The sequence below is a fragment of the Balearica regulorum genome, chromosome 20 (assembly GCF_011004875.1).
Source record: "Balearica regulorum gibbericeps isolate bBalReg1 chromosome 20, bBalReg1.pri, whole genome shotgun sequence".
Lineage (NCBI taxonomy): Eukaryota > Metazoa > Chordata > Aves > Gruiformes > Gruidae > Balearica > Balearica regulorum.
Window position 1 is genome coordinate 9,320,310 of NC_046203.1, and position 23,033 is coordinate 9,343,342.

At 43.1% G+C, this 23,033-nt stretch overlaps 1 protein-coding gene across 1 annotated transcript in view; it reads right to left on the minus strand.

Annotated features, from left to right (window-relative positions):
• PAPPA (pappalysin 1) overlaps window positions 1-18,112 on the minus strand; it is a 183,599-nt gene extending 165,487 nt beyond the window's left edge. Inside the window, exon 1 of the mRNA XM_075772202.1 lies at window positions 17,261-18,112. Coding sequence (XP_075628317.1) covers window positions 17,261-17,657 — 397 coding nt within the window. The 5' untranslated portion in view covers window positions 17,658-18,112. The remainder of the gene's footprint in view (window positions 1-17,260) is intronic.
• Between the last annotated feature and the right edge of the window lie 4,921 nt (window positions 18,113-23,033).

A 23,033-nucleotide genomic window follows, 5' to 3' on the forward strand; every position in this document is an offset into this window, starting at 1 on the left:
ATGGCCAACATCCACATTATTACAAAAACAAAACAAAAACAAAAAATTCCATGAATGCAAACTAGGGCACCCTGCAAGGAGACTGTAAAAATCACATCATGATCGCTTAGACTTGTCTTTGTAATTGAGGGGCATTTCCACATGAAACAGTTCTAGTTATTTAATTGGATTTTGAGAACATTCTTGGGCAGATACTTTGTGAGTGCAAAACTGAGTAGTTCCAGTGCATTTACACTGATTTATACCATGCAAGGTCTTTGCCTCTGTGAGAATTAAATATCTTATTGTAAAAGCATCTTAGATCTTATCCAGACTCAAATATCTTATTGCATCCGGCTTTCCTATATGACTGCATCTTTCCTGTACCAATAGAAACAACCGAGGAATTTACCAACCTTAAAAGAAACGTCTCCCATACAACACAGAGAAGGGCACGCAGTGACAGCAGGCGGAACGGAGCTGATTGTGCCTGTTTTCTGCTGTCGCTTTGGAAAGGGATCCGGGCCTTCTCTAATCATGACTGTTTCATGCCTCAAATTCCCCGCTCCATACTTGCATACAAGTTCCAAACCCATACACAAACCACAGAGATATTTCTGCTTTCTAGGAAACATCCTGCTGAAAAAACCTGCCTCTCTAACATGATATAACTATTATAGTATGCATTCCAGATAGGCTGTAGTCACCACATACTAACCTAAGTATATAATTTTAGACCTCTATTTTTCTGCTCAGTTTGAATCCAATTTCATTTGTTTTTGTATGATTTTTCTCCTGGAAATACCTGAGCCTGTATTTCTGCTCTACAAATATCAGTAATCACTTGATCCATGAGCACAAATAAATAAGACACTAAAAGAAAATTCTCACACAGATACTCACGATGTCTTAGAAGTGTACAGAAACAAATTCACACCTATTAAACCAAAGGCTGTAGCTGAAAATTCAGCCTTTAGCTCTTAAAAGACAAGATGGGACAGCGATGGGCAGCCCTCCAAAAGGTCATAATTCTACTTCGCTTTCCATGAGCGTTGCCAAAGTCAAATGCTTCTCAAAAGTAATTGACCTTCTCAAGTCTGCAGAACTGGGAGAAAAATGTAAAAGAAACAAGCTACCTTGGAAGATTTTTGGCAATTCTTGTGTTTAGCTGAGCAGCAGGAAATATCGTATGTCCAACCTTTCTTATGTTATTTCAGCCCTTCCACTTCTGGTTAAATTTGGAACCAAAGAAATGAAGACTAACAAAACAGTGTGTACATGTACTACTTTCTCTGTGCATAGGCCTATATGTGCACGTGGGTTTCAAGCAGCAGCATTTTGAGCACTTGGTTTAAATTTGAATTTTGAGGAAGTGTCTCCAGCTGGGAATGGCTCAAACGAAATGAAATCCTGTCTCAGAACACCAATTACCTTCAATAGGTCTTTGGTCTATATTTTTTGTTTGCAACTCAGCCAAAGTCCTAGGAATAGGTCATTTCAACATACAGCCTACATACCCTCACTGCAGTTCTGCCCTGAGACTGCGAGACAGACCACCCAGCAAGGAAATGACAAGCAAAAGTCATCTCAAGCTTATTCTCTGCTGTCTCATCCCCTTCTTTGTTTTTAATGGATGCCTGTGTGTGAGCTTCACAGCCCTGACATTGTCAATGCTGCAGTTTCCAGAGGGAAACCTCAACTTTGCTCCCCAAAGGTTGTATTCTGGAGGTAAATTCTTGGCTTCATTGAAGTCAACAGTAAAACCCTACCTTCAACAACAAAAGATTTCAGTCTTGTTTTTCAGGTTCTTTTCAGACTAGCACACTGGACTGGGGAGAAGTCAAGTCGTTGCTCAGCACACCATTCTGGTTAAAGGTGACAAAATCTAAACAAGATTAACATCATATGAAACTAAGCCTGACAATTCCACTGTAGTGATGCCAAGGAAATCCTACAAACAGCTGGAGATATTATGGTGATTAGAAATATCCTACCAGTGTCAAGGAGAATCCGTAGAAATACTGGAAAATTAAAAGATTTCAAATTAGCATCCTAGTGGTACCTGTGCTTTACAGTTGGCTTCAATTATTTTTGCAGTAATAGCTGAAAATCCCAGAATAATCTGACGTTAGAAGCACTCAGACACAATATGAGTGATGACTGAATTAACTCCTCTTTAAAGACCTTGTAATTTGGCAAAACCACTGAATTTTACTTTGGAAGTTATGGTGACAAATATTCCACCGTTCTCCTCAAAGGTTTTTCAATGATTGACACTCTCAGGGCTAAAATACTGCATTTTCACTCTGTTCTGAAGTTGCTTAGTCTCCATGTACATCCATTGGATTTACTCATATCCTCTACTGTTAGATTTCCAACCTCCAATTATCAGATTAATATTCCCCAAACATATACTTAAAGATCATGCGATCAAGTCACCTCTTAATCTTCTTGAGTCAAATACTTTAAGACTTGTTACAAATCATATCATTATTGTCATTGTTAATTTTTTTTCTCTAAATCCTCTTGCATGCCACATCCTTCTTAAACTGTGGATACCAGAACTGAACAAAGTGCTTGAGCAGCAGCTACTCCAGCATCACTACAAGGATAACACAACCTTCCCAATCCTGTTCAATGCTTCCTTGTTTACATAGCCAACGATGACTCTAAACCTTTGGCCACAGCATCACATTGGCAGCTCACATCTACATACTTTATCTATTCCAACAGGCAGTTACTCCTACACATTTAGCTTCCAGGTGAAAGACCCTTCCCCCACCATCCATCCTTTATGTAGGACCTCCCGCCTGTCTTTCTATATGTATGACTTCACATTTGGCTTTATTCTAATGCATACTGTTTGCATGTTCTCAATTTTTGAAAACACCCAAATGAGAGTCCTGTTTTGGTCATTGTTTACCACTCCCTGAACTCTGCAACATCTGCAAATTTTATCAGCACTGATTTTATGTTTTCTTGCAGGTTGTTGACAGAAAATATTAACTAGTAAAGAGCCAAGATTGCATTGTGCTGAATAGGAGGGAATGTGGCCAGAGTCACACTGTTCAGGCAACAACTCTGTTTTTCAGTAGGGGAAAATAAATACCTGTGATACTCATGAATACGAGCTTACACAAGTCAAGAGAAAAAAGATGGGACAAATAGATAAGTATGAGATTGGCAAGATAAACCCTCTGTCTTTTTGTCTCTTCGGCATTCCACAACCTCAGTCTTCTCTTTATAGCAGCACAGCACTGCAGGGACCTAGCATGACCCTGGCCAACAGGACTTCTTGGATGAGCATTTCTTCCTTGTGGTACAATGGAGTGGCGTTTGCCATTTACAGCATCATACATGACCAAAGCACTGCTGTTATTACCGCATCCTTACAGACAGCATCTCTCTGAGGGCTGCTGAGAACCATTATCCCACCTTCACAGATGGAAAGGACAGAGCTGAAGGCACCTCAGAGCAATTGCAAAGTAAGAACTAATATCCCAGAGCAACCTGTGCACCTCCAACCACTCTGCCACAACATAAGCAGCTTGAATTAGCAGAAGAGGGAGCCTGCTTCTCTCTCACACAGCAGTTTCATCACTGCTCAAACACACACACTTTCTTTCTCCCAAAGCATCTAATCTATCACTGAAGGAAATCTCTGTTCTCCTCCCAAAACCACCAGCCAAAAAGAAACTTCTACCTTTTGCAACTGCCCCTGTTTTCTTCTCTGCCAGCTAGCCTCTGTCTCGCCTTTCCTTACAGAACATCTTGTTGCAATGCCCTTCTAGAATAATTTTCACATAAAAGCGTGTGCCTCGTCAAGCTTGCCCTGTCACCAGTGTTTGACAAGTGTCAGAGAAACCCCATAAACGCGAGGCTGCGAGCTCGTCAGTGCAAAGGACACCATGTGTTGAACACATTGACAGTTCTCAATAAATAACATCCCTGCTGAACAGCTGGCTGGATTGCTTGGGTTTGGAAGAATGTTGGCCACATTGCCTACTTACGTGCATCCTCCTCAGTGATGCACAGAAGATCCTGTGCATGGGGAGCGGAAATACATCACTTCCAGAAGATACCAAAGTCTTTTTAAAAAAAAGCCGTATCTGAACACAACTTTAGATCCTGACTCAAGGTTTATGGCCAGTTTCAGACATACAGATGTGCAATAACGTGTTGGTTTCTTGAAATAGATGCAGGAGACGTTCATCCTGAGGGAGGGGAGGTGAGAGATGAGCGATGGTAGGAAGACCTATCCTAATCTCATTTCCTTCTTCCCTCCCTCTCATGAAATACATAGCTCCCATTTCATTTACTGCCTGCTTAAGTATTAGAGCACAGAAACTGTTAGAGGGCACGTTCACCAGAACAGTTTGGCCATCACAGCGTGACACAAAACACATGGTTGGGGCAGAAAGGCCCTTGCTTCTCTGCCTCTGCCATCAGCGCTTGAGGCAGAGCGAAGAGGTTAGTCCAGTGCTCAGCCTCCTCGCTGCAAGGTGCCTTCCTCCATGGGTGCAAGTGCTCCTCACCCACCTTTACTGCCAAATCCCAACCCTGCAGAAACCTTTGGAGAAGAAACACAGACCCCTCACATAGTATCATTTTGCCTCTGTGAGATGCAGCTGCTGTTGCTTCCCTCTCTGGCCTGTTCTATGCAGCCTGCAGGTGTTTGGATATGGCCATTTCCCAGTAAAACTGGTGGTATGCTGATGTTTAAAATAAAATAAAATAAAATAAACCCCTAGTATTACAGCGTATCGCTGAAGACCACCCCTGTTTGAGCATTGTCTCTGGTGAGACACAGAATGTAAACAGTCTGCATGATTAAACCATCTCAAGCAAGAGGACTTTGGGGAATTCCAGTCTTTCCCAGTGCAAAGAAGAGCAGAAGATACTCTGCTCTTCATTAACTCAGAGCTCTTCAAAGGGCAAGAATGAATCTCTCAGCTTTCCTCCTAGGAGAAACTGTTGATAGTTATCCTGGAATTCTTGGAGGAAGCTCACCAGTATAAATCAGGCCCATTTCTGCCCCTCTCCCTTTATTTAATCTGTTCACAGGCAAAGGGATTGTGCAACAACTGATAAACTTGGTCCATGCTGCAATATGAAATGCTCATTTCTGATTGTCTTTCCCCCCTGTTGGGGTGAGAGGTGGAGAGACCGCACTGGAATAGTCTTACAGATAAGGCTATTAATTACATGCCAGAAAATATTTGTACAATAAGAGAAACTGCTCTTTCAACAACAAGCAGCAGATAAGACTATTTTAAACCAGCCCATTTTAAGGTACAGAGATTCTGCCAGCTCTGGAAACCTTTTGTAATACATCTAAACCTTCAAGGCTCTTAGAACTAAAAGTGGGAGCACACCTTTCATATCTATTATATCTGTGCAAATTGCCTTATTCCCAATTTCCAAAGACACTCCTTACGGAAAAGGGGGAGCCTGGGACAGTGACATGAGCACTACATTGATAAACACAACTCTGCACAAGTGAGGCACCACAGCCCTGACCAGCTCCCAGAGCTTTTCTTTATTTGATGTTTTTACATGTGCATTTTGAATAGCCAGAAAGGCTTCTTAGAGGATCCCAGTGGTTCCTGGAAGGAAACAAACACATAATTCCCTCACCTTCTATCTGAGATCACCAAGGCGCAATACTAAAGGTAAACCCAGGAGCAGTCACAAGAAAATGGACTTTTTGCTGGGTTGCCCCTGTGCTACGAGGGGTTTGGGGGACATCTGGAGCAAATTAAAGCATTTTGTGTTTTCCAGCTGACAGCACCATTGCACTGCCTATCTGTCCCTTCCTCCAGAGCTCATGGTGACTACACAGCGCTGTGTGATCTACTTCCTTGGGTCCTGCTCACTCCTACCTCCTTACGCTGGTGGCTCTGTGAGAGAGATGTGTGACACTAGAAATATCAGCCTTGTGCTCAGACTACAGCAGGACAATTATCCTTTAGGCTATTTTAGTCCTTTTACAGCCTTTGCACAACTCAAGAGCAACAGTTTTGCCAGGAGCCAGAATCTAGATTTCAGTGTTTAAAAAAAACCCCAAAACCACAAAACCAAACAAAATCAGTGGCTTTATCAAGAAGAAATTCTACAAGTTCATTGAAGCTAGCCTCCCTGCTCAGGGTTCCTAAATACTGTCCATGCTGATTTTAAAGCAAATTGAGACTATAATTTTACTCCCTCTTTTTTTCATTTTTTCCATGACGAAGGGAAACAAGAGAAAGACGCATAGTTAGACAGACAGGCAGACATCTCATCAAAGAAACTCCTACAAGCAGATGCAGAGTAGGAAACATCCAGCAACCCTGCTGGCTCCAACCCACAGCCTGGACCTGAGTGCGTGGTTGATTTTCATTAACTAACTTCTCTTCCTGTGAACTTCCTCTGAGGGTGTTTGTTTATAAACAGAGGAGGGGATATTATTGCTGGAGATGGGACAGTATGGGAGCAAGTGAAGGCGCTCAGGGCCACAAGACTGGAGAGCAGAGTTCAGAAGCGTTTGTTGCTGGAAACACAAAGGTCTCACTGTAAAAATGGTATACGGCCTAATTTCACAGTCTAGAGGGATTACGATAGGTATATGCAGAAAATGCTCCGAAAAGTAAAAACAACCTCACATTGTACAGACGTTTCCCACTGCATCACCATAACCATTACACACCCAAATTAAACCATCGACAGCGGTGACGGTGGTTGGAGGTTGCTCTCCATGACATCGGCTTCTCGGCTTGTTCATTTTCCCCATTGCATGCACTCTGTCTCTGCCTCAAATTCTACACGTTCATCGGTCTGGAGCAGCCCCCCTGATTTCCTCTCCAAAGGAGTTACTCTAGGTTTACATTGGTGTGTTCAACAGCAGAATCTGGCTTGTACTGCTCACCCTTCCCTCTGCCAAGTACATGTTTCAAAATCGTGTGCGTAATGCATTTAGTTAACATTTGCTTTGTCTCCCAGTACTCCTTTCCTCCCTGAACATCTCCATTCATGAGCTACAGCACAGGACGCTTCCAATTCTTGTCTAGTTTATGCTGAAAATAATTCCCATTAAATTATCACTGGTGAAAGGTGCTGTTTTGACCTCAGAGAGGCTGCTCTGTTTATCCACAAGACAGATGCAATGTAAGACAGTAGTAATGCAAGCTCCAGATTTCAGCCTTAGCACCTCAGTCTGTACAAGCACAGATGCTGCTGAATTCAGAACAAAATTGTGTGGATTGTATGATGCACATCCTCCCTGTTGATGCTCCTGACATAAACAGTGTTTGTTTAGCCTTGAGAGCGTGCACGATGACCCTCCCCAAAACAGTCTGGGGCACTAACATGCTGTGTGCAAAGCCCCTTCTGCAGCCACCTGGTCTGTATTTAACTATGGGGTCAATGAGTTCTTTTTGCCCTTAATTAATAACCTGAGATATCCAGAGGCAGAAAGCTTAGCAGTTGCAACTTACGTATTTTACAAGCTGTTTCAGCAAGTCAATACATTAATCAATGTGCAGATGTATCAACAATATCAAAGTATTCCAATTTAAATAAGAGCACTCTGAACTAAGGGGCTTTGGTGATATTTGCATTTCTCTCCCATTTTGGGCTGCATACGCTGCTCCATTTGAGAAATACAGTAATTCATGCTGATTCAAACATCACCAGCATGTCTAGGTTGGAGATATTAATTCCAGACCATCTGATTTTCTGCCGTCTCCAAAAAGCTCATGTCACAAATGCCAGATGCCTTCTTCACCCGTCCCCCATGTTACCAGTGCTTTCAACAGTGTGACACCAGGTGAAAGACTTTAAACCACCATCAGCTCAGTACAACAACTACCCGGTGAGGAACCCTCAGCAGCCATAAGGAAACATCCTACAGGAATTAGGGTGTGCTGTAGAGAACAACCCAGGCTGAGGAATAACTATCATTGCCCCTAAAAAAAACCCCAAACAAACAAACAAATGGAGTTTAACAAAAGGCCAAGCCTACTAGGATTTGTTTATACCTCTGTCACCAATGCACGGCCGAATCTTGGACAAATCAGAGCATCCCTCTGTTCCTCAGTTTCCCTGATTTTACAGGCAATGTTCTCTCACGCCTGAGAAACTTACCACCATCAGCAGCAGGATGTTTTGAGGCAGTTATCAGGACTACAAAACCACAATCTTACTACAATGATAAGGAAAATAACCATACTAGGATACATTAGAACAGGAGAAAAAAACCCCTACATTCAAAACTAAGTAACACTGGTAACAGTGAAGGCCTTTCCTTTCCATTTCTTTCCCTGTTTTAAATAAAACAAACAAAATAATGGTGATAAGATCTCTTCCCTCAATCCAATGGATGATCTTTGTGAATACGGTTCCAACACTAACAGCAGAGAATAGGCAAGGAAGAAAATGAAGGAGGAAAGGAGCCTGCAGCTGATGCTCGGTGTCGGGAACAGCACTGCTCTTCTCCCAATTCCATGACGACAGAAGACTCCTGGGAGTCGGATGAGGGAGGGGAAGATGGGTCAGAGGAAAGAAATCCATATGGGAAAGTGATTTAAAGCAAATAAAGAGACAATAAATTAGATAAGGACAAGGAGGAAAAACACAGCAGAGGGGAGGAAGGAGAAGAGATAAAAGAGCCCTAAGTATCACTCAGAAGGAAGACTCAAGGAAAGCCTACCAGACCCCAGGAGTTAATCAGCAAAGAACAGAGTGGTTTTCTTCTCTAACACAGCAATTCTTTTGCTTTCATGAGCTGGTATCATATCTCTCAGATGCTGCTTCACCAGGCCAATTCCAGATGCTTCTCAGTTTCACTTCACCCTTGTTCCCTCCTTTGTGAGAACAACCGCTCGCTCCTTGTTTGTGTACCGCTAGGATGGATATTAAACAGAACAATATCAATAATTCCCAGAAAACATGCATGAGCATATGCCTAAGCACACAAACACACAGCCTGCTTACCCTCTGTTCCCACAGCACTTCCAACGCGAGTTGGCTGAAGCCACCAACCTGGTGGCCACCCTTGGTCTGCAAGGAGGGGACACCACCCTCCTTTGGCAAAAGAAGATGAGAATTACAGAGAGCGCAGGGTTACCCACGGCATATGCTTGGCAGGGAGGAGGAAAAGCAGTAACTGTGCGGAGCAGGAAGAAGGGAAAAACGGGGGAATCAAGGACACCAGATAGTAGAGAAAGAACCGAGACTAGGATGGTGATAAGAGAGGGTGGAGGGATTGGACGGGAAAGTTATACACTTACATCACCCAGCAAAACAGAAAACCGGACAGCGTGTTTTGAGTAAGTGCTCGTTTTAACATTAAAAAAAAAAAAAGAGAGAAAGGTTGAAAGAGACAGAGGCCAAAGTGGGATTTGGAGTATAGCAAAAACAACTAAAATAAACATGTCCCCTTCCTCTGGCCAACTTCTCTGACGTTAGGGCTTCGTAATTTTTCTTCTCTTGCATCCAAAGCAAGAAAGGACCACAAAATAAAGGATGTGAAAGCAAGGACCATGGAAGGGTCCAGGCTGCAGAGGAGGGATGCAGAAGACTCTCTGAAATCAGACCGTAAGCCAGAGTCAGCTGAGGTCAAGGATATTTTTTCATGATCTTGAACAGGTTTAGGATCAAATCCATGTTGCCTGAGTAACATCATGAATCCAGCCCCGTTCTCATCATGGGATACTCTGACTTGTATTTAACGATGATACATACTGCACCCTCACTTGGTGCTGGCAACCTTACGGATGTTGAACAGTCCTCAGCTAAGCAAATTGTTCTGATCACTGTGAACAAGGATAGTAGAAAGCAAAAGTCTGGGATAAGATATTTACTCTTGTTCTCTTTTTAACTTGCCTTTTTGAGTTCTGCTCTGCTCATGTTGAGAGCAAGAGTACTTTGACTTCATGGATGGCTTTGGGGAGAGTAAACTTTCTAATAGGCACTAACATCAAATCAAAGCAGTTTACAAGATCTGCCACTTGTGTCAGAATATGTGGGGAAATAAACAAGCTGCTCTGCCTTGATCATTGGAGTTTAAATGCTCTATTGATCTGGGAAAAAAATCAAAGGTGCTTTGGAAATTGCGTGTGTATGCACATGCATGCTCACACCAGAGAAAATGAAGAGAAATGTAGGGACAAGCAAAAATTAGCACAAGAACAATCAAGCATTTCTCGTCTACAGAAAGCTGAAACAAAACGAAGATTCATACCCAGATGTCAGCTACCCCGAGGTAGGGAAATGCCCATAGAGCAATGTGAGAATAAGGTCAGAAGCAAGGTACACCTTCATTTTTAGAAATCTCCTTTTGGGGAAACAAACAAACAGGACAGCACAGTCCATTGTTCCGTGCTTAGAACAGGGCATGAAACAAATGCCTGGAATCTAGGAAATAGAAAAGTCCAATATATTTTACATATTTGAAATAGAAAGAGTAATACGTACTGATCATGTAAAGACAGTATTAAATGAAAAAATTGGTCGTAATTAGAGGAGATTAAATGAAGAAAAAGATTATATTAGACTAGCTGATATAGTTGAGAGAAAAATGTAGAGGGTTTTGATTAAACAAGACTTTTCGGATCCATCTTCAGAATACTCTGGGCTATAAGAGTTGAAGAAGTAAAAATGTAATAAAGTGAACGCATTCATTCTTCCTACGACAGGATGTAGGAACTGCCACACGGACTAAGACCAGAGAAGGGTGGGAAATGTTTGATAAAATATTTTTCTCAGGAAAAAGGGAAATTAATCAAAACAGACTATCTGTGGGAAAGGATCAGTTTTGGCAAATATTCTAATTTAAAATTTCAATAGAAGTTTCATAACTGTCAAAACACCTGATTCTTTTTTAACTTTCTGAAAATAAGAAAGCTGATATCTTTTACCAGCAAATGTTTTCCTTTCTCATACTTAACACTTTTCTAAACCAATGCTTTGGATTTTAGGTACTTAAGATGGTGTCAATCTGTCCTCCTCTTTTCCTGTCTTACATTAGAGTGGTGACTCTTGGTCTTAGCTAAAGATTTTTGGTTTATAGTAGAGCACTGGGAAATTTTCTCTGGCCTGCGCTATATCAGAACCTGCAAAGTGGATATTCTGTGAATGTTTGGACTAATTATGTGCTGTTATAGCCCTGACACTGCAGGGGACTGAATCTGGCAACCCAGGTGGTCCCTTCTCTGCTTCTGCTCCTATAATTTCTATCAGAGAAAAGAAATGAGGAGCTGAAAAAAACAATGGCTAAAATTGGAAGCAAAACTATTATACGGGAACATTTCAGCTGACCCCAGCCATGGAAGGGTTTATTTTTGTTTTTTCAATATGTCTTTTTGAAAAAAGCCACTATATTTGGTTCTTTTTTCTGGCTCAGGCCAGCACGAGCAATGGAAATCCAAGGTGAAAGCGCTCAGTTAATCCCCCGGTCTTGAGAGCACCTAAACCCCATTGGTCCTGCAGCATGTTTGTGCTGAAGCTGCTCAGGCAGGCGTCGGGGCTGCACCTCTCTTGTAACAGACCTGGGAGCCTGGCACCTATGTCCTGACCAAGCCAGACCTGGGCTCCAAAGAAGGCATTTCTTCACCAAAACACCCTGCTCCACCCAGCTGGCATGTCCCTGCTGCCTTTAACCGGGGTCAGGCCCCAGTGACCAGGGAGGTGCTTGCCGGCAGTTCAGCTCTTTGCTGTTCGACACGCTCAGCCAAGGATCTCTCCTGCCCTTGGCAAAAGCTAATGAACACACAAAGCTCGTGGAGCGGCATCAGCAAACTCCTGGGCCTGCTTCGAAAGAGGAGACCTGTCCTGTTCATCATGAGAAAGGTGAGAGACACATACCTTTGTGGGGGTGGTTGGGGTTAGGGTCCCGGGGTAGCCAGCATTCCCCCTCCCAACTGCTCCAGTGCTCAGTGAGGCCTCTGGGATTCAGGTTTTCAGCGCGTCCCTCACAAATGCCATGCGTGGCTGGGGCTGATGGTGGGCACCTCCACCTCTGCTCGGCACGGCTGTGGCCTTGGGATCTCCTCGGCCATCTGCAATGCTCCCCTGGCGCCGTGCAGAGAGGTGATGTGGGGACCCGGAGAGCAGCGATAACTTTCAGACACCCGAATCACCAACCAGGTCTGTCTTTCCACAATGGCTTAGCGTGCAAAGGCTCTCCAAGGGCTGCTTCTCACTCTCACCGCTGAGACCTTCCCACCGCAGCTCTGCTCTGCGCTTCTCCAGATGTCTCCATGAATCCCAGAGAAGAGCCCCGCTCCTGCTCTCTCTCCCAACACCAGCCCCTCAGCTTGCTTTCTGCCTCACATGAGTTCTTCTAACTGAAACAGGCTCGCTTGAAATAAATCAGGCTGAAATGAAGCTTGGAGAGGAGAGCTCAGCCTGGGACACATCTCCATGCCTACAGGAGACTGCCATACATCATTTAGGAATCTAAATTTGCCATCCTTCACACACACAGAGTCAAATTTCCCTCTTTGTTTTATTACCATTTTATTAATTATAGCAGCCTACATGTAAGTGCTTTAAGGAAAAAAACCAAACCAACCCCAACTTTCTTCTAACTGTGCTGTTCTGACTCCAGTGTGTAGCTTGTCAAAAGAATGAGACCAGTTAAAAGGGGAAATCTTATGGAAAGAAAAATTCTTTTTGTTTTCCAGTTTCTGACTCCTGTCCCAGCTTCTGCAGGCTGAAGGAAATGTGCTGTTCAAACGTGAATATTTAGTAAATGACAAGCTATGCCATATTTTTTCAGTGGCCTATTAGTCAGGCCTTATCCAGATCCATAATTATGAAGTGGCTAATCATCTGAACTCATCTACAGGGACACCAAAACCACACAGCTACCTGTAGCCTTCAGCAATGGTGTGTTGGAGACTTGTCACTCTGAAGGAACATCTGGGCAGGTGTTCAAGCTCCTGTCACTTTGGTCCAGCCATTACTCCACTCTGCCCATCATTCCCATCACCCTGGGACCTGGCACATGCCAGAGCTAATTAAACAACAGAACTACAAGCTTTACGTTTGACTTATTCTATAGTCCTTCATTCTAGTACTTCACTACAGATCAAAACAAGAAAATTCATGCAATTAAAAGACAACAGGCTGGTGAAGATGAGAAAATGCTGCATTATCTATCTACCGATTATTTTAATGCCTGTGAAACTCAGAGTAAACTCTCTATGGAAGATGTCCTTAAGTTCCCAACACACCTGCTACCAGAATCAGCTCTGGGGACAGGACCCAGCTCACCGATTCTATCTGAAGTGTATTAATTCAGTATCAGACTCCAGAACTTCAGAAGGGAACCAAATTAACCCTCAAAAGTAAACATATATTCTTAAACCCCGTGGAGGGAACAGACCTATGCAGTGTCAATTACATATCTTTGTAATTGCCCAATTATTGGACCCCAACACAGATGTTTCTCAGTCTCTCACATGCAAGAGCTGTGGCTTTAAGTGAGCTCCACTGTGCTGATTTTGGCACGTCTTTCCCTTTGGATTCTGCTGCAGTTTGATGTTCACCAAGGACTGAAGTTGGGAAAACATAGGCACTCCCTTACATATGAAGCTTTATTAAGTTGGGATCATGCTCTCTGTTGGCAGGCAGAGGAATAGAGAGACAGAGGAGAATGAAACCAGGGAGGGGGAAAAAAAAAAAACCCAAACCAAAACACAAATAACTTTCACTCTTCAGAGCAGGCACGCCTTCCTACTCCAGCTCCCGCTGCCGATCATTCATCCCGCTCCTCTCAGCTCCCAGCCAGTAAAGAGTCAACATCTCATTCCTACAAAAACATGAGCTATCCCACTCCTGAGCCATATACCAGAAAACACACTGACAGGGACTCAGGAGGATCCTGTTTCTTCGGATGGAGTTGCATTTCCACAGTAGAACTGAAATATCTTTGATTACAACGGAAGCAAGGTCAACAGTGCTTTGAAGCGTCTTATTTTGCATGGCATGTGTATTACCTAACTTGACTACAGTCTGGACCTTAACTCCTTCGTTCACAACTACAGATGCATTCAAAGACTCTACAGGGGAAAGTGCACAAACTTGCATGATTAATACCATGCGCACATGTGTGTAAGAGGGATGTACTGTGCCGTGTGGTAGGTACCCAAATCCCAGGAGTATTTGTCCAAAAACTATGTGGCCCAGGGAGGGAGGCAAGTACGCACGAGCTCAGAGCTGTCTCTGCTGGAGAGCCACACCACAGGAGCCGCAGAAACGAAGCACAGCCCGGCTCCGAAAACGCTTCTGTGCTTTTGCGTAACACAGATCAATGGGTCAGACTTCTAGTTTCCCAACAGCTTTCCCTGACAAATGCCAGAACAGATATCAGTGAAGTCAAACAGGGCAGCAATAACATCACTGCCAACCAGCGTGAAAATTGGCAGAGCCTGGCACCAAGGACTGCCTATCATCAGAGACAGGGCATGGCCCGGCACAATGACGAACCCACTTAACAGCGCTGTAAAATTAGCCATTTATGAAAACAAATTGAATACTGCAGCAGAGGGTGACGTAAGGAGAGTTGGCTCCAGACAGAAACAGAAACTCCTGTAGCCTGGATTAGCAGAAGAGCTCCGTTATATCAGAGCTCAGGCATAGAAGCTGATAACAACTTGGGTCCTACATGAGATTGTTAACAGACACAACAGGCTTCCCCTATAGACACACATGTGGCTCCTATACGATTTGCACTGACTATATGCCAGCAAGGAGGGATGGAAGGGAAGCAGTCAGCACAGGCAGAAGGTGGGGGGCAGAAAAACCCTGAAGATACAAGGAGGACTGCGAAAAAGAGGTGTCTTCCAGTCAATCCTGCCCTCTCCCTCAGATCTGCACAATCACACAGTTTCCCACTTTGCGACTGGGATGGAAGTTGGGGAGAAACTCACTTCTGGCACCGTCAGCAAATCTGCCCCGCTCCCTGACCCCTCCCAAACACCCAGAATGGCTCCTGACTTCAGTGGGGTCCTTCAGAGGCAACTCCAATGGCAGAACAGGGCTCCTGAGTCTGTCACATCCCAAAACAGTGAAAATGAGAATCCAAGAGTTTTGGCAGCCAGAACCCTTGATTTCCTCATTGAGGGAAGTGTAATCTCTCCCTAAGCTTGCTGCAGGTCTGGGAGGCTGTGGTGTGCGGAGGATACTCCAAGTGAGTTCCTCTTGGACCTCTTCCAGGTGTTTACACACAGAGCCAAACCTGGCTCCTCTTCAAGAGTGCGTGTGGGGGGGGAGGGGGAGCTTAAAAATAAAATAAAAATCACAAAGTCCTCCCGAGCTAGGCTGCAAGCTCTACGGTGCTAAACTGGGGCATTTCTCTTCATTTTTCTTAGTGGAATGTTATTTCCATGCATAAAATGGGTCAAGTGTTTTATACAGGCAACAACCCAACCTCCCCCATCCAATTAAAGTATTTTACTACACATGATCTTTGTGTGTGTTTGTTTAGGTTCCCTGTTGTGTGAATTGGAGATACTTGCACCAAAGACAGAGACAGGGTCTTAGGTGTCGGATTAAACACATTAAAAAACACACTGACCGTGTTTTGCCACTGATGAGATCCATGTAAACCCAAATTCTGCCTTCCCTAACTTGAAAAGGAAGCACTCTGAGCTCTGGGGTTTAGGTTAAGATTGGGAACCAGAAGAGTGGAGTATGAGAAAGCCAGGGGAAATAAAGCAAGCAATAATCTATTTCACCTAGGAAATTACTCATCTGCCTGTCCTACTAAAGGCAGAAGGGACCAGCCCATGCCCGGCACCTCCTGCCCACCCCAGCAGCCGCACACCCCTCGCGTCCCCCTCACAAGTGAGCAGAGCAGCTGGGATTAGGGAAAGTTAAGGCAATGCACTGCTGAGTTCATCTTCGGTTTTGTTTTCCTTAGGACAAACCAACTTTCTTGCGAGACGACAGTCGCGCAGGTCAGGGATGGGGCAGCGGAGATGGAGAAAATCGCAGGAGGAGGCGGAAGGGCAGAGGCGGCCGGGCTGGTGCGGAGCAACCGCGGTACCACCGGCACCAGCATCCACTGCCTTCTGGTGGGAAGTGACTCCAGCTAAGGGGAAAGGGGAAATCCTCCCTGTCTCTTTAAGGCATCCTAGGACATGGAAACTTTGTACTTTCAGGGAATCTCCTTGCCAAAAGAACTGTAAAACATGTCTTCCTCTCCCCCCCTCTCACGCCCCCCCCCGGTTTCTCTGACTTTTTTTTTTAAGGGCATTTCCATTTTCTATGACTTCCTTCAGAGCAAAGATGGATGTGGCAACGTTTATAAGGGTTTGTAACCCTCTGAAAAGTATCCGATTTCACGACAACTTCACTGCACTTTATCACTAAAGCGGGGAGAGGGCGGGAGGTGGCGGGAGGGAGGGGGAGAGGGAGCGAACGTGGGGGGAAAGGACCCAAATTCATGATGGGCTCATAAAATTTAAATTTAAAAAGTGCAATATTGCTCATTATTGTTCAGCTCAGAGAGCTTAGTCTGGTAGCTGCTTTGAGTACTAAATGATTTTATAGGGCTATATGACCTTACAATCATTTGTGTTACACTTGCCATTGCTAAGGGGAGACAAAAATACTCAACACATCCTCTAGCTGCAGTGCTAGTCCCAGCCCTAGCTGAGTGTCGAGGGGTTGGGAACTTTATAAACTCATTTGATTCATCTGAGGTTTCACAATAGCCAAAAGTTCCTTTATAGCTTTTTGGAAAGCACATGCTAATATTGCGTCGACAAAGGTAACAGTGAAGTAGACTAAAGAGCTAATAAAACTAAGGAAATCGTATAGGGACCTTAGATATGCGTTTCTTTGCAGCCACACACTAGACAGGCACATTTCTTTTCATACATACATACAAGCTACTTTCAAATGCTCTATTTACAGGTTTCCAACCTGGAAATTAGGTAAAAACCCACCGTAAGAGCGCTCTCTGTTATCTGCACCTTAATCCATACACACAGAAATAAAGAAACTACCCAGGATACTGCCATTTCCCTATGCAAAAGTTTACATAACTTTTTCTGCGAGCACACACTTTCAGACAGTTTGCCGAGCCCTGGTATTTCACCAAATATATATATAATAAACGCACCCGAGCAAGTTTCCACATGCACTCCCCTATATCTGTATGTTGCAAGGCACACACGCACATTTCAATGTACACACACATATACTATACACACGCACGCCTACAGCTGGCTGTTCTGCCGGCTCCCGAAACGTAAAAGGGATGCTGCAGCCACAGGCACGACGAAGTACCTACCTGCAATGACAGCCGGAGATCTCTGTCCTCCTTCAGCTTTCAGCCACACTTGCAAAGTGAAGGCATCTCGGGGCAGCTCAATATCTGCCTTCAGCCGCAGCTGATCACCTTGTCCACTGAAATAGAGCGCCCTGCTCGGGGTAAGGGACTCCTCTTCGTCCTTTACCTCCCGCTGTTGCCTCCTGCGGGGGACATGCCCAGGCTCCAGCCCAGCAGTGGAGCGCCTTCCTCGGGCTAACCTGGTGGCACAGGTGCCCGGGGCAGTGTAGCGGAGCTGGCGGCTGTGCCTGGTGTCCCTTCTTGCCCTGCGGGAGCGCTCGTCCATCCCACATTCGGGTCCACTGGCTAGGGCTGTACAGAGAAGCGCAAGAGGCAGCAGCAAACTCCAGAGCTGCATTTCCAATCTTCCCCCCCCTTCTCCCCTGCAAATCCTCCCGATCTGCCAGCTTTGGGCTCCTCCTTGCCTTGACTTTCTTCTCTTGTTCACCCTTCTTGGTATTTGCTCTTTTTATAACCCTTCTCAGTTGCTTTTTCTTTTCTTTTTTTCTTTTTCTTTCTTTCTTTTTCCTGCTTATAGATTATTTTTTTCCTTAAAACAAATAAAAATAAAATAAATCAAAACTCCTCCTTGGTTGAAATGTATTTCTCTGTTCTTCCTCCTCTATCTGTCTTCTTCTCCTCTATTCCTCCACAGCTGGAATTCCTCTCTCTCTTCTTTTCTCTGCTGGATTTTCTTCCCTTTATTTTTTTCTTCTTAAAAAAAACACACACACACTCTCACACACACACAAAACAAAACAAAAAAACAAAACACCCCCCCCAGCTTTCTCCAAGACTCAGACCCACTGATTTCCCTCCCCCCCAAAGATGCTCTAATCTATTTATTTTTTTGGCCTCCTTTATAACATAAGCCACAACCCCCTCCTTCCCCCCAACCTCCCCCCCTCCCTTCTTCTCCACAAAATGAAAGAAAAGAGAAAAAGCCCCTCAGAAGATGAGTAAACAAGAATATGCTAATCTACTCTAGGGTGCTCCACCTTCCCAATTGAATGATTCCCATTAAAACTGCAGGGATCATGACTAATCAATCAGCTTGAAGGAGCAGATAGCTCCAGAGGTTCAAACACTTTTGCTGTTTTCTTTTTCCCTCCTTCTTTCCCTCTCTTCCTCTTTCCCCCTATCACTTTCCCCCTCTTATTTATTTTTTAAAGAAGACAATCAAGATGAATGGATCAATGTGACAAAAATCCTGCACCCCCCTTTTTGCAATCTCCCCAGCTTTCTTTCTCAGTCCAGTCCAAAACACACATTCCTATTTTTTTTTTTTTCTTGGCAAAAGAGAAAGCTATTTCTCCTCTCAGACTCCCCGTTGCACTTTGCTGGTAAACCTTATGCTCCTCTGCAGCACATAAAGAGTCTTGAAACTTGAGTCTCAGATATTTTTTAATTGCTTTCTTTCTTTCTCTCTTTTTCACTCTCTCTCTCTTTTTCTAATTCTTTCTTTTCCTCTTATTATTTTCTTAAAGTTATGCAATCAGCCAGGCTCCCCCTTTTGTGGTCCCCCTCAGTGCAGTTGTGTGCAGCTAATCCAAATGTTGCATCAAAGGTCCCCATCGAATCATCAGGAGCTAAAAGGAGAGAAGCTTTTTGAAGAGCATTTGCCTTCCAGAAGCTGTAGCAACAGAGCAGGATTTGGCTTTTGAATGCTCCAAAGACTCCTGGGTTTTTTGAAATAATTAAAAAAAAAAATATTAATTTTATTGGTGGGTTGAGTCAAAAAATCCTCTCTCAATATTGCTAATTTTTCAGCCTAAGGATTCAGCTCCTCTGGTTTCCCTGGCTTAGTTGTAGCCACAGGTAAGATTCTGGCTGCTTGCTGGTTTGTAGATCTCTGTTTCTGAGCTGGGACGTTTCTTTTTTTCTCCTTTCTTTTTTTTTTAATATTTTTTTTCACTCTTGAAAGATCTCAAAAGCTCCCCCTGATGGCAACAAAAAGGATTTTTCTAAGTACTTAATAAGTGGAAATGACTTAGCAGTAGCACGCTCTGAATCTACGGGCCACTATTCCACTCAGAAGAAGTGCAGTAGAACCCACTTAAGTCGCACCACATTCAGTCACAAACCCAGTAACCCACATCATCCTCCTTTTCCATCGCAAAAGTAACAATTGTCACGCTTTACTTTCCTATAAACGTTTAACAGCAATCACGCAAGAGAGTTTTCCTGAGACTATATTCTTCCTGCTTTTGCAGATTACTCTGTTAGTGTGACTTTGTAATGACTACTAACACTTAAAATATATATGATATAATTAATGAAAGTAAATTTTTCAACAAGAAAGAGTTGTTGCATGTTTGCAAGGCTTCTGGGAGATGCTTTTTCAGTTCCTTACTAATTTGCAAACACTCAAGAATGTACAACTGGCGTTTTCAGAGATGTTGGATATAGCCACAAAGTCCCACCAGAAGACAAGCTGACCAGCCCCTCTCTAACTGTACCGGCCTTCCCTCCACAACAGCTCTACTTACAAGACAGACACAAAATACTGGCAACATCTCCGAAGTTTTTACTAGAAGACCTCAAAGCAATTAAGCCTCTCAACAACCAAGAGGAAATTGTTAGCTAAGAAACAAACTATACCACGGTCTAAACTCCCATACGTGTCCCGAAGAACTCGGGAGGGTTGCAAAAAAGACACCTATGCGTACGTGCCTGCTTGGCAGAAAAAAATTTAAGATCAGAGCTAAAGTACTACACTTTACTATTCTAATTTAACACATAGAATACAAGGCAAATAAAACAAAAAAAAAAAATTCAAAAATTTAAAGTGAACCTGTTCAACTTCAAATAAGAGCTAAACCAGGAAGAGTCCTTCTGCTTTCTCCAAAGTCCCCGGGAACTTTGCCCACATTGAGTCTGGAAGAGCAGGCTCTTTAACGTGAATAACACGGTTCTGGTTTTTCCAGTGGAAAAAACTAATTCTGTGAAATCACAATGTTTCTTAGGGTCATTATGATTTGGCTGAAATCATCAAAGAAAATTATTGAAACATTTCAATTTGATGGCACTACGCCATTTCATTTTGAACATATTTGACCTTCTATTTCTTACAATATCACTGGCAAAAGAAAGGGCTTCACTGCCACCAAAACACAACACTTTGATGCATCAGACTGAATTACAGTAACAAATACTGGGGTATTCTTGCTACAAAGGAAAGGCCCAGACTCAGCTTTCTGTATTCACAGTAGACAGAGAAAGTAGGAAAAGATCGGATTTACCATGAATTACATGTTCGATCGGTACTATTTCTAAGACATAGCAAAAGCATAGAGAAAATATGATACATAAACTCTTGAGTCCTGAGTGATAAAGAACAGAGAGTAGAAGAGATGTGATTTTAGGAATAGCGAGTAAATCTGGGATTCCTTAAGTCCGTGGGTCAGATCTAACTTCCCTGACAACAGATGAAATTCTACCCTGCACAGATGGACATTTATTCTCTGCTTAAGCCAGTACTTAAGTGATGTACGGGCCTTCTGGCAGAGGGGTTTCTACCCAAGGAGAATAATCCTCCTGTTGAACTCAAGTGGAGTATTCTCCTAAGTAAAGGGAGCAGGATATTGTCCTGCATCTAGAGGTATTTTCACAAGAAAAGGGAAAAAAAAAAAAAAAAGCACCAAACCCTAGATACACATATAGAGACAAGAATTAAAATAGATATTTATGATATTATGCCAAAAAAATAGCATTGAGCTACATGCTGTATGCGGTCATTATAAGTAGAAATACTCAGCAGGAATCTTAGCTGAAGCTGCCAATAACTCCCAGGTTCAAGACTAGAGCTGAGTGAATAAATCATAACAAATAATGGTTTTGTCAAATTTCGACTTTTTTTCCTCCTATTTGCAAGCAGACTGCAAAACCTCTCAAATATGTTTGAAATTATATGCCCATTTCTTCTTTGTATTTAGTATTTCTCTAAGGCCAATTAGCACACAATTTACTGTAATGTACACATTTTCACATTTGTTCTGTGTTAATTAGGCAAGGAAGTCACAGAGCATTATTTTTGACTCCCTGGAGGTCAAGTTTAATCACTCATGATATAGTAAAACTACAAATTTTGCATATGATGGGAGATTCCACCATTTGAAACTCTCATTGCGAAAAGCAGCATTGGCTCTTCAACTTACTCACATGAAGGTCAATTAAAAACAATGTTTCTTGAAAGTCGAGCTGAAAAGTCTGCCAGTTACAGCTGAATTGAGGCCCTACTATTTTGGGCAAGTATTTGTACATATTTGTTCTCACTGTGCACAACTCCATCAATCACAGCAGAGGTTTGCATGGTTTTTACCCCTCACCGATATCCCAATCAAGTCTCTCCAAACTTGGCTTGGCTTGAGGATCACTGAAACGCAATCCAACAGCTACTCTGTTCAGAATCAGACAGGACCCAGACAGCAGATTTTAATGCAACGTGTTGGATTCAGGGAATATTTTATGCAATCAACAATGGTATGATAGGAATCACGCTGCCTCCACAGAATAGCGAGGAATGAAATCCAAAGAGACGAGAATAGTTTCAAAGAAAAAGTGATTTGGGCATTCTGGGTTGTGAATCCCATGAAGTCCAGCACCTCTTAGGAGACACAGCCACTTGCTTGGTGTCAAGACGGTGAGACAGGGTTGCGTACAGGTCCTTGTGAGCACAAGAAAACGCAGAATGCTAATAATCGAAAAACCAACAATAAAGTCAAACATGTTCAGTCCTGGAAAAGATTTAACAGAAGACCTAATTGGACTCAGTGTAAATTTGCCAGGTTTTTAAATGTTTTCTCTATCTGTCCTTCCTCCTCCTATTTTAAAAAGGAGGAACAATCAAAAGTCTGTGTGCTGCCTTTACTGTCGCACTCCATACTAATAACAATCCTGATTTTAAGGGTCCTTTATAACTATTGCTTGCATACTCATGATTCTATAAACTACACTAATGAGCAGAAATCAGACCACCAGTACTACATCACCTTTACTAGCGGGTAAGAGATTCTTCTACTGCTGTTCCCCCAGTTGTCCCATATGTAAAATTCATGCGAGGTTAATTTATAACAATAAACCAGCTTCACATCCATTTGAAATATACCACTTAATCTAGAAAAGTTTACTGAACAATTAAGGAGGGCAATAAATAACAATCAAGACTAAACATATAATTGATGACTTTATGAAGGTATCAGTAATTTTATAAGGTAATTTGCAGTCAGTGGCTATAAATTCCTATTTAAACTGGTCATACCACTCTTTTTTGCCCTGCAGAGAGCTGTATTTGCTAACAATACTGATGCCTGTTCGCCCGGAATTTGGTTACTTTATCCTTCAAATTTCCCTCATGAAATATCATATTTCCAGAAAAGTTACATATTCTTTGTATTTTTTTCACTACATTCTTGAAATACATTCTTGGGGGTGGGGCAATAATCTCTATTCTACAACATTGTGGTGGGAGCAAAAAGACACTGTAGATGATGTAAGCAACGGGGCGCATTCTTCCTCTTCGATTAAACCATGTAAATGCTGGTTAATTCAGTGGGTCCATTTTAATTTGGACTGTATACTGTAATTCTAGGTGTTTTGGATAGACTGCCCGGCTGAAATCTTTGCTCAGGTGTGAAGAGGAGAAGAACCACCGGAGCTCACTGACGTGGTGCCCAGTCACCGCTCCAAGACCACGTCCCTGTGACCCAAGACACACACGTGAGGATGCGCGAGG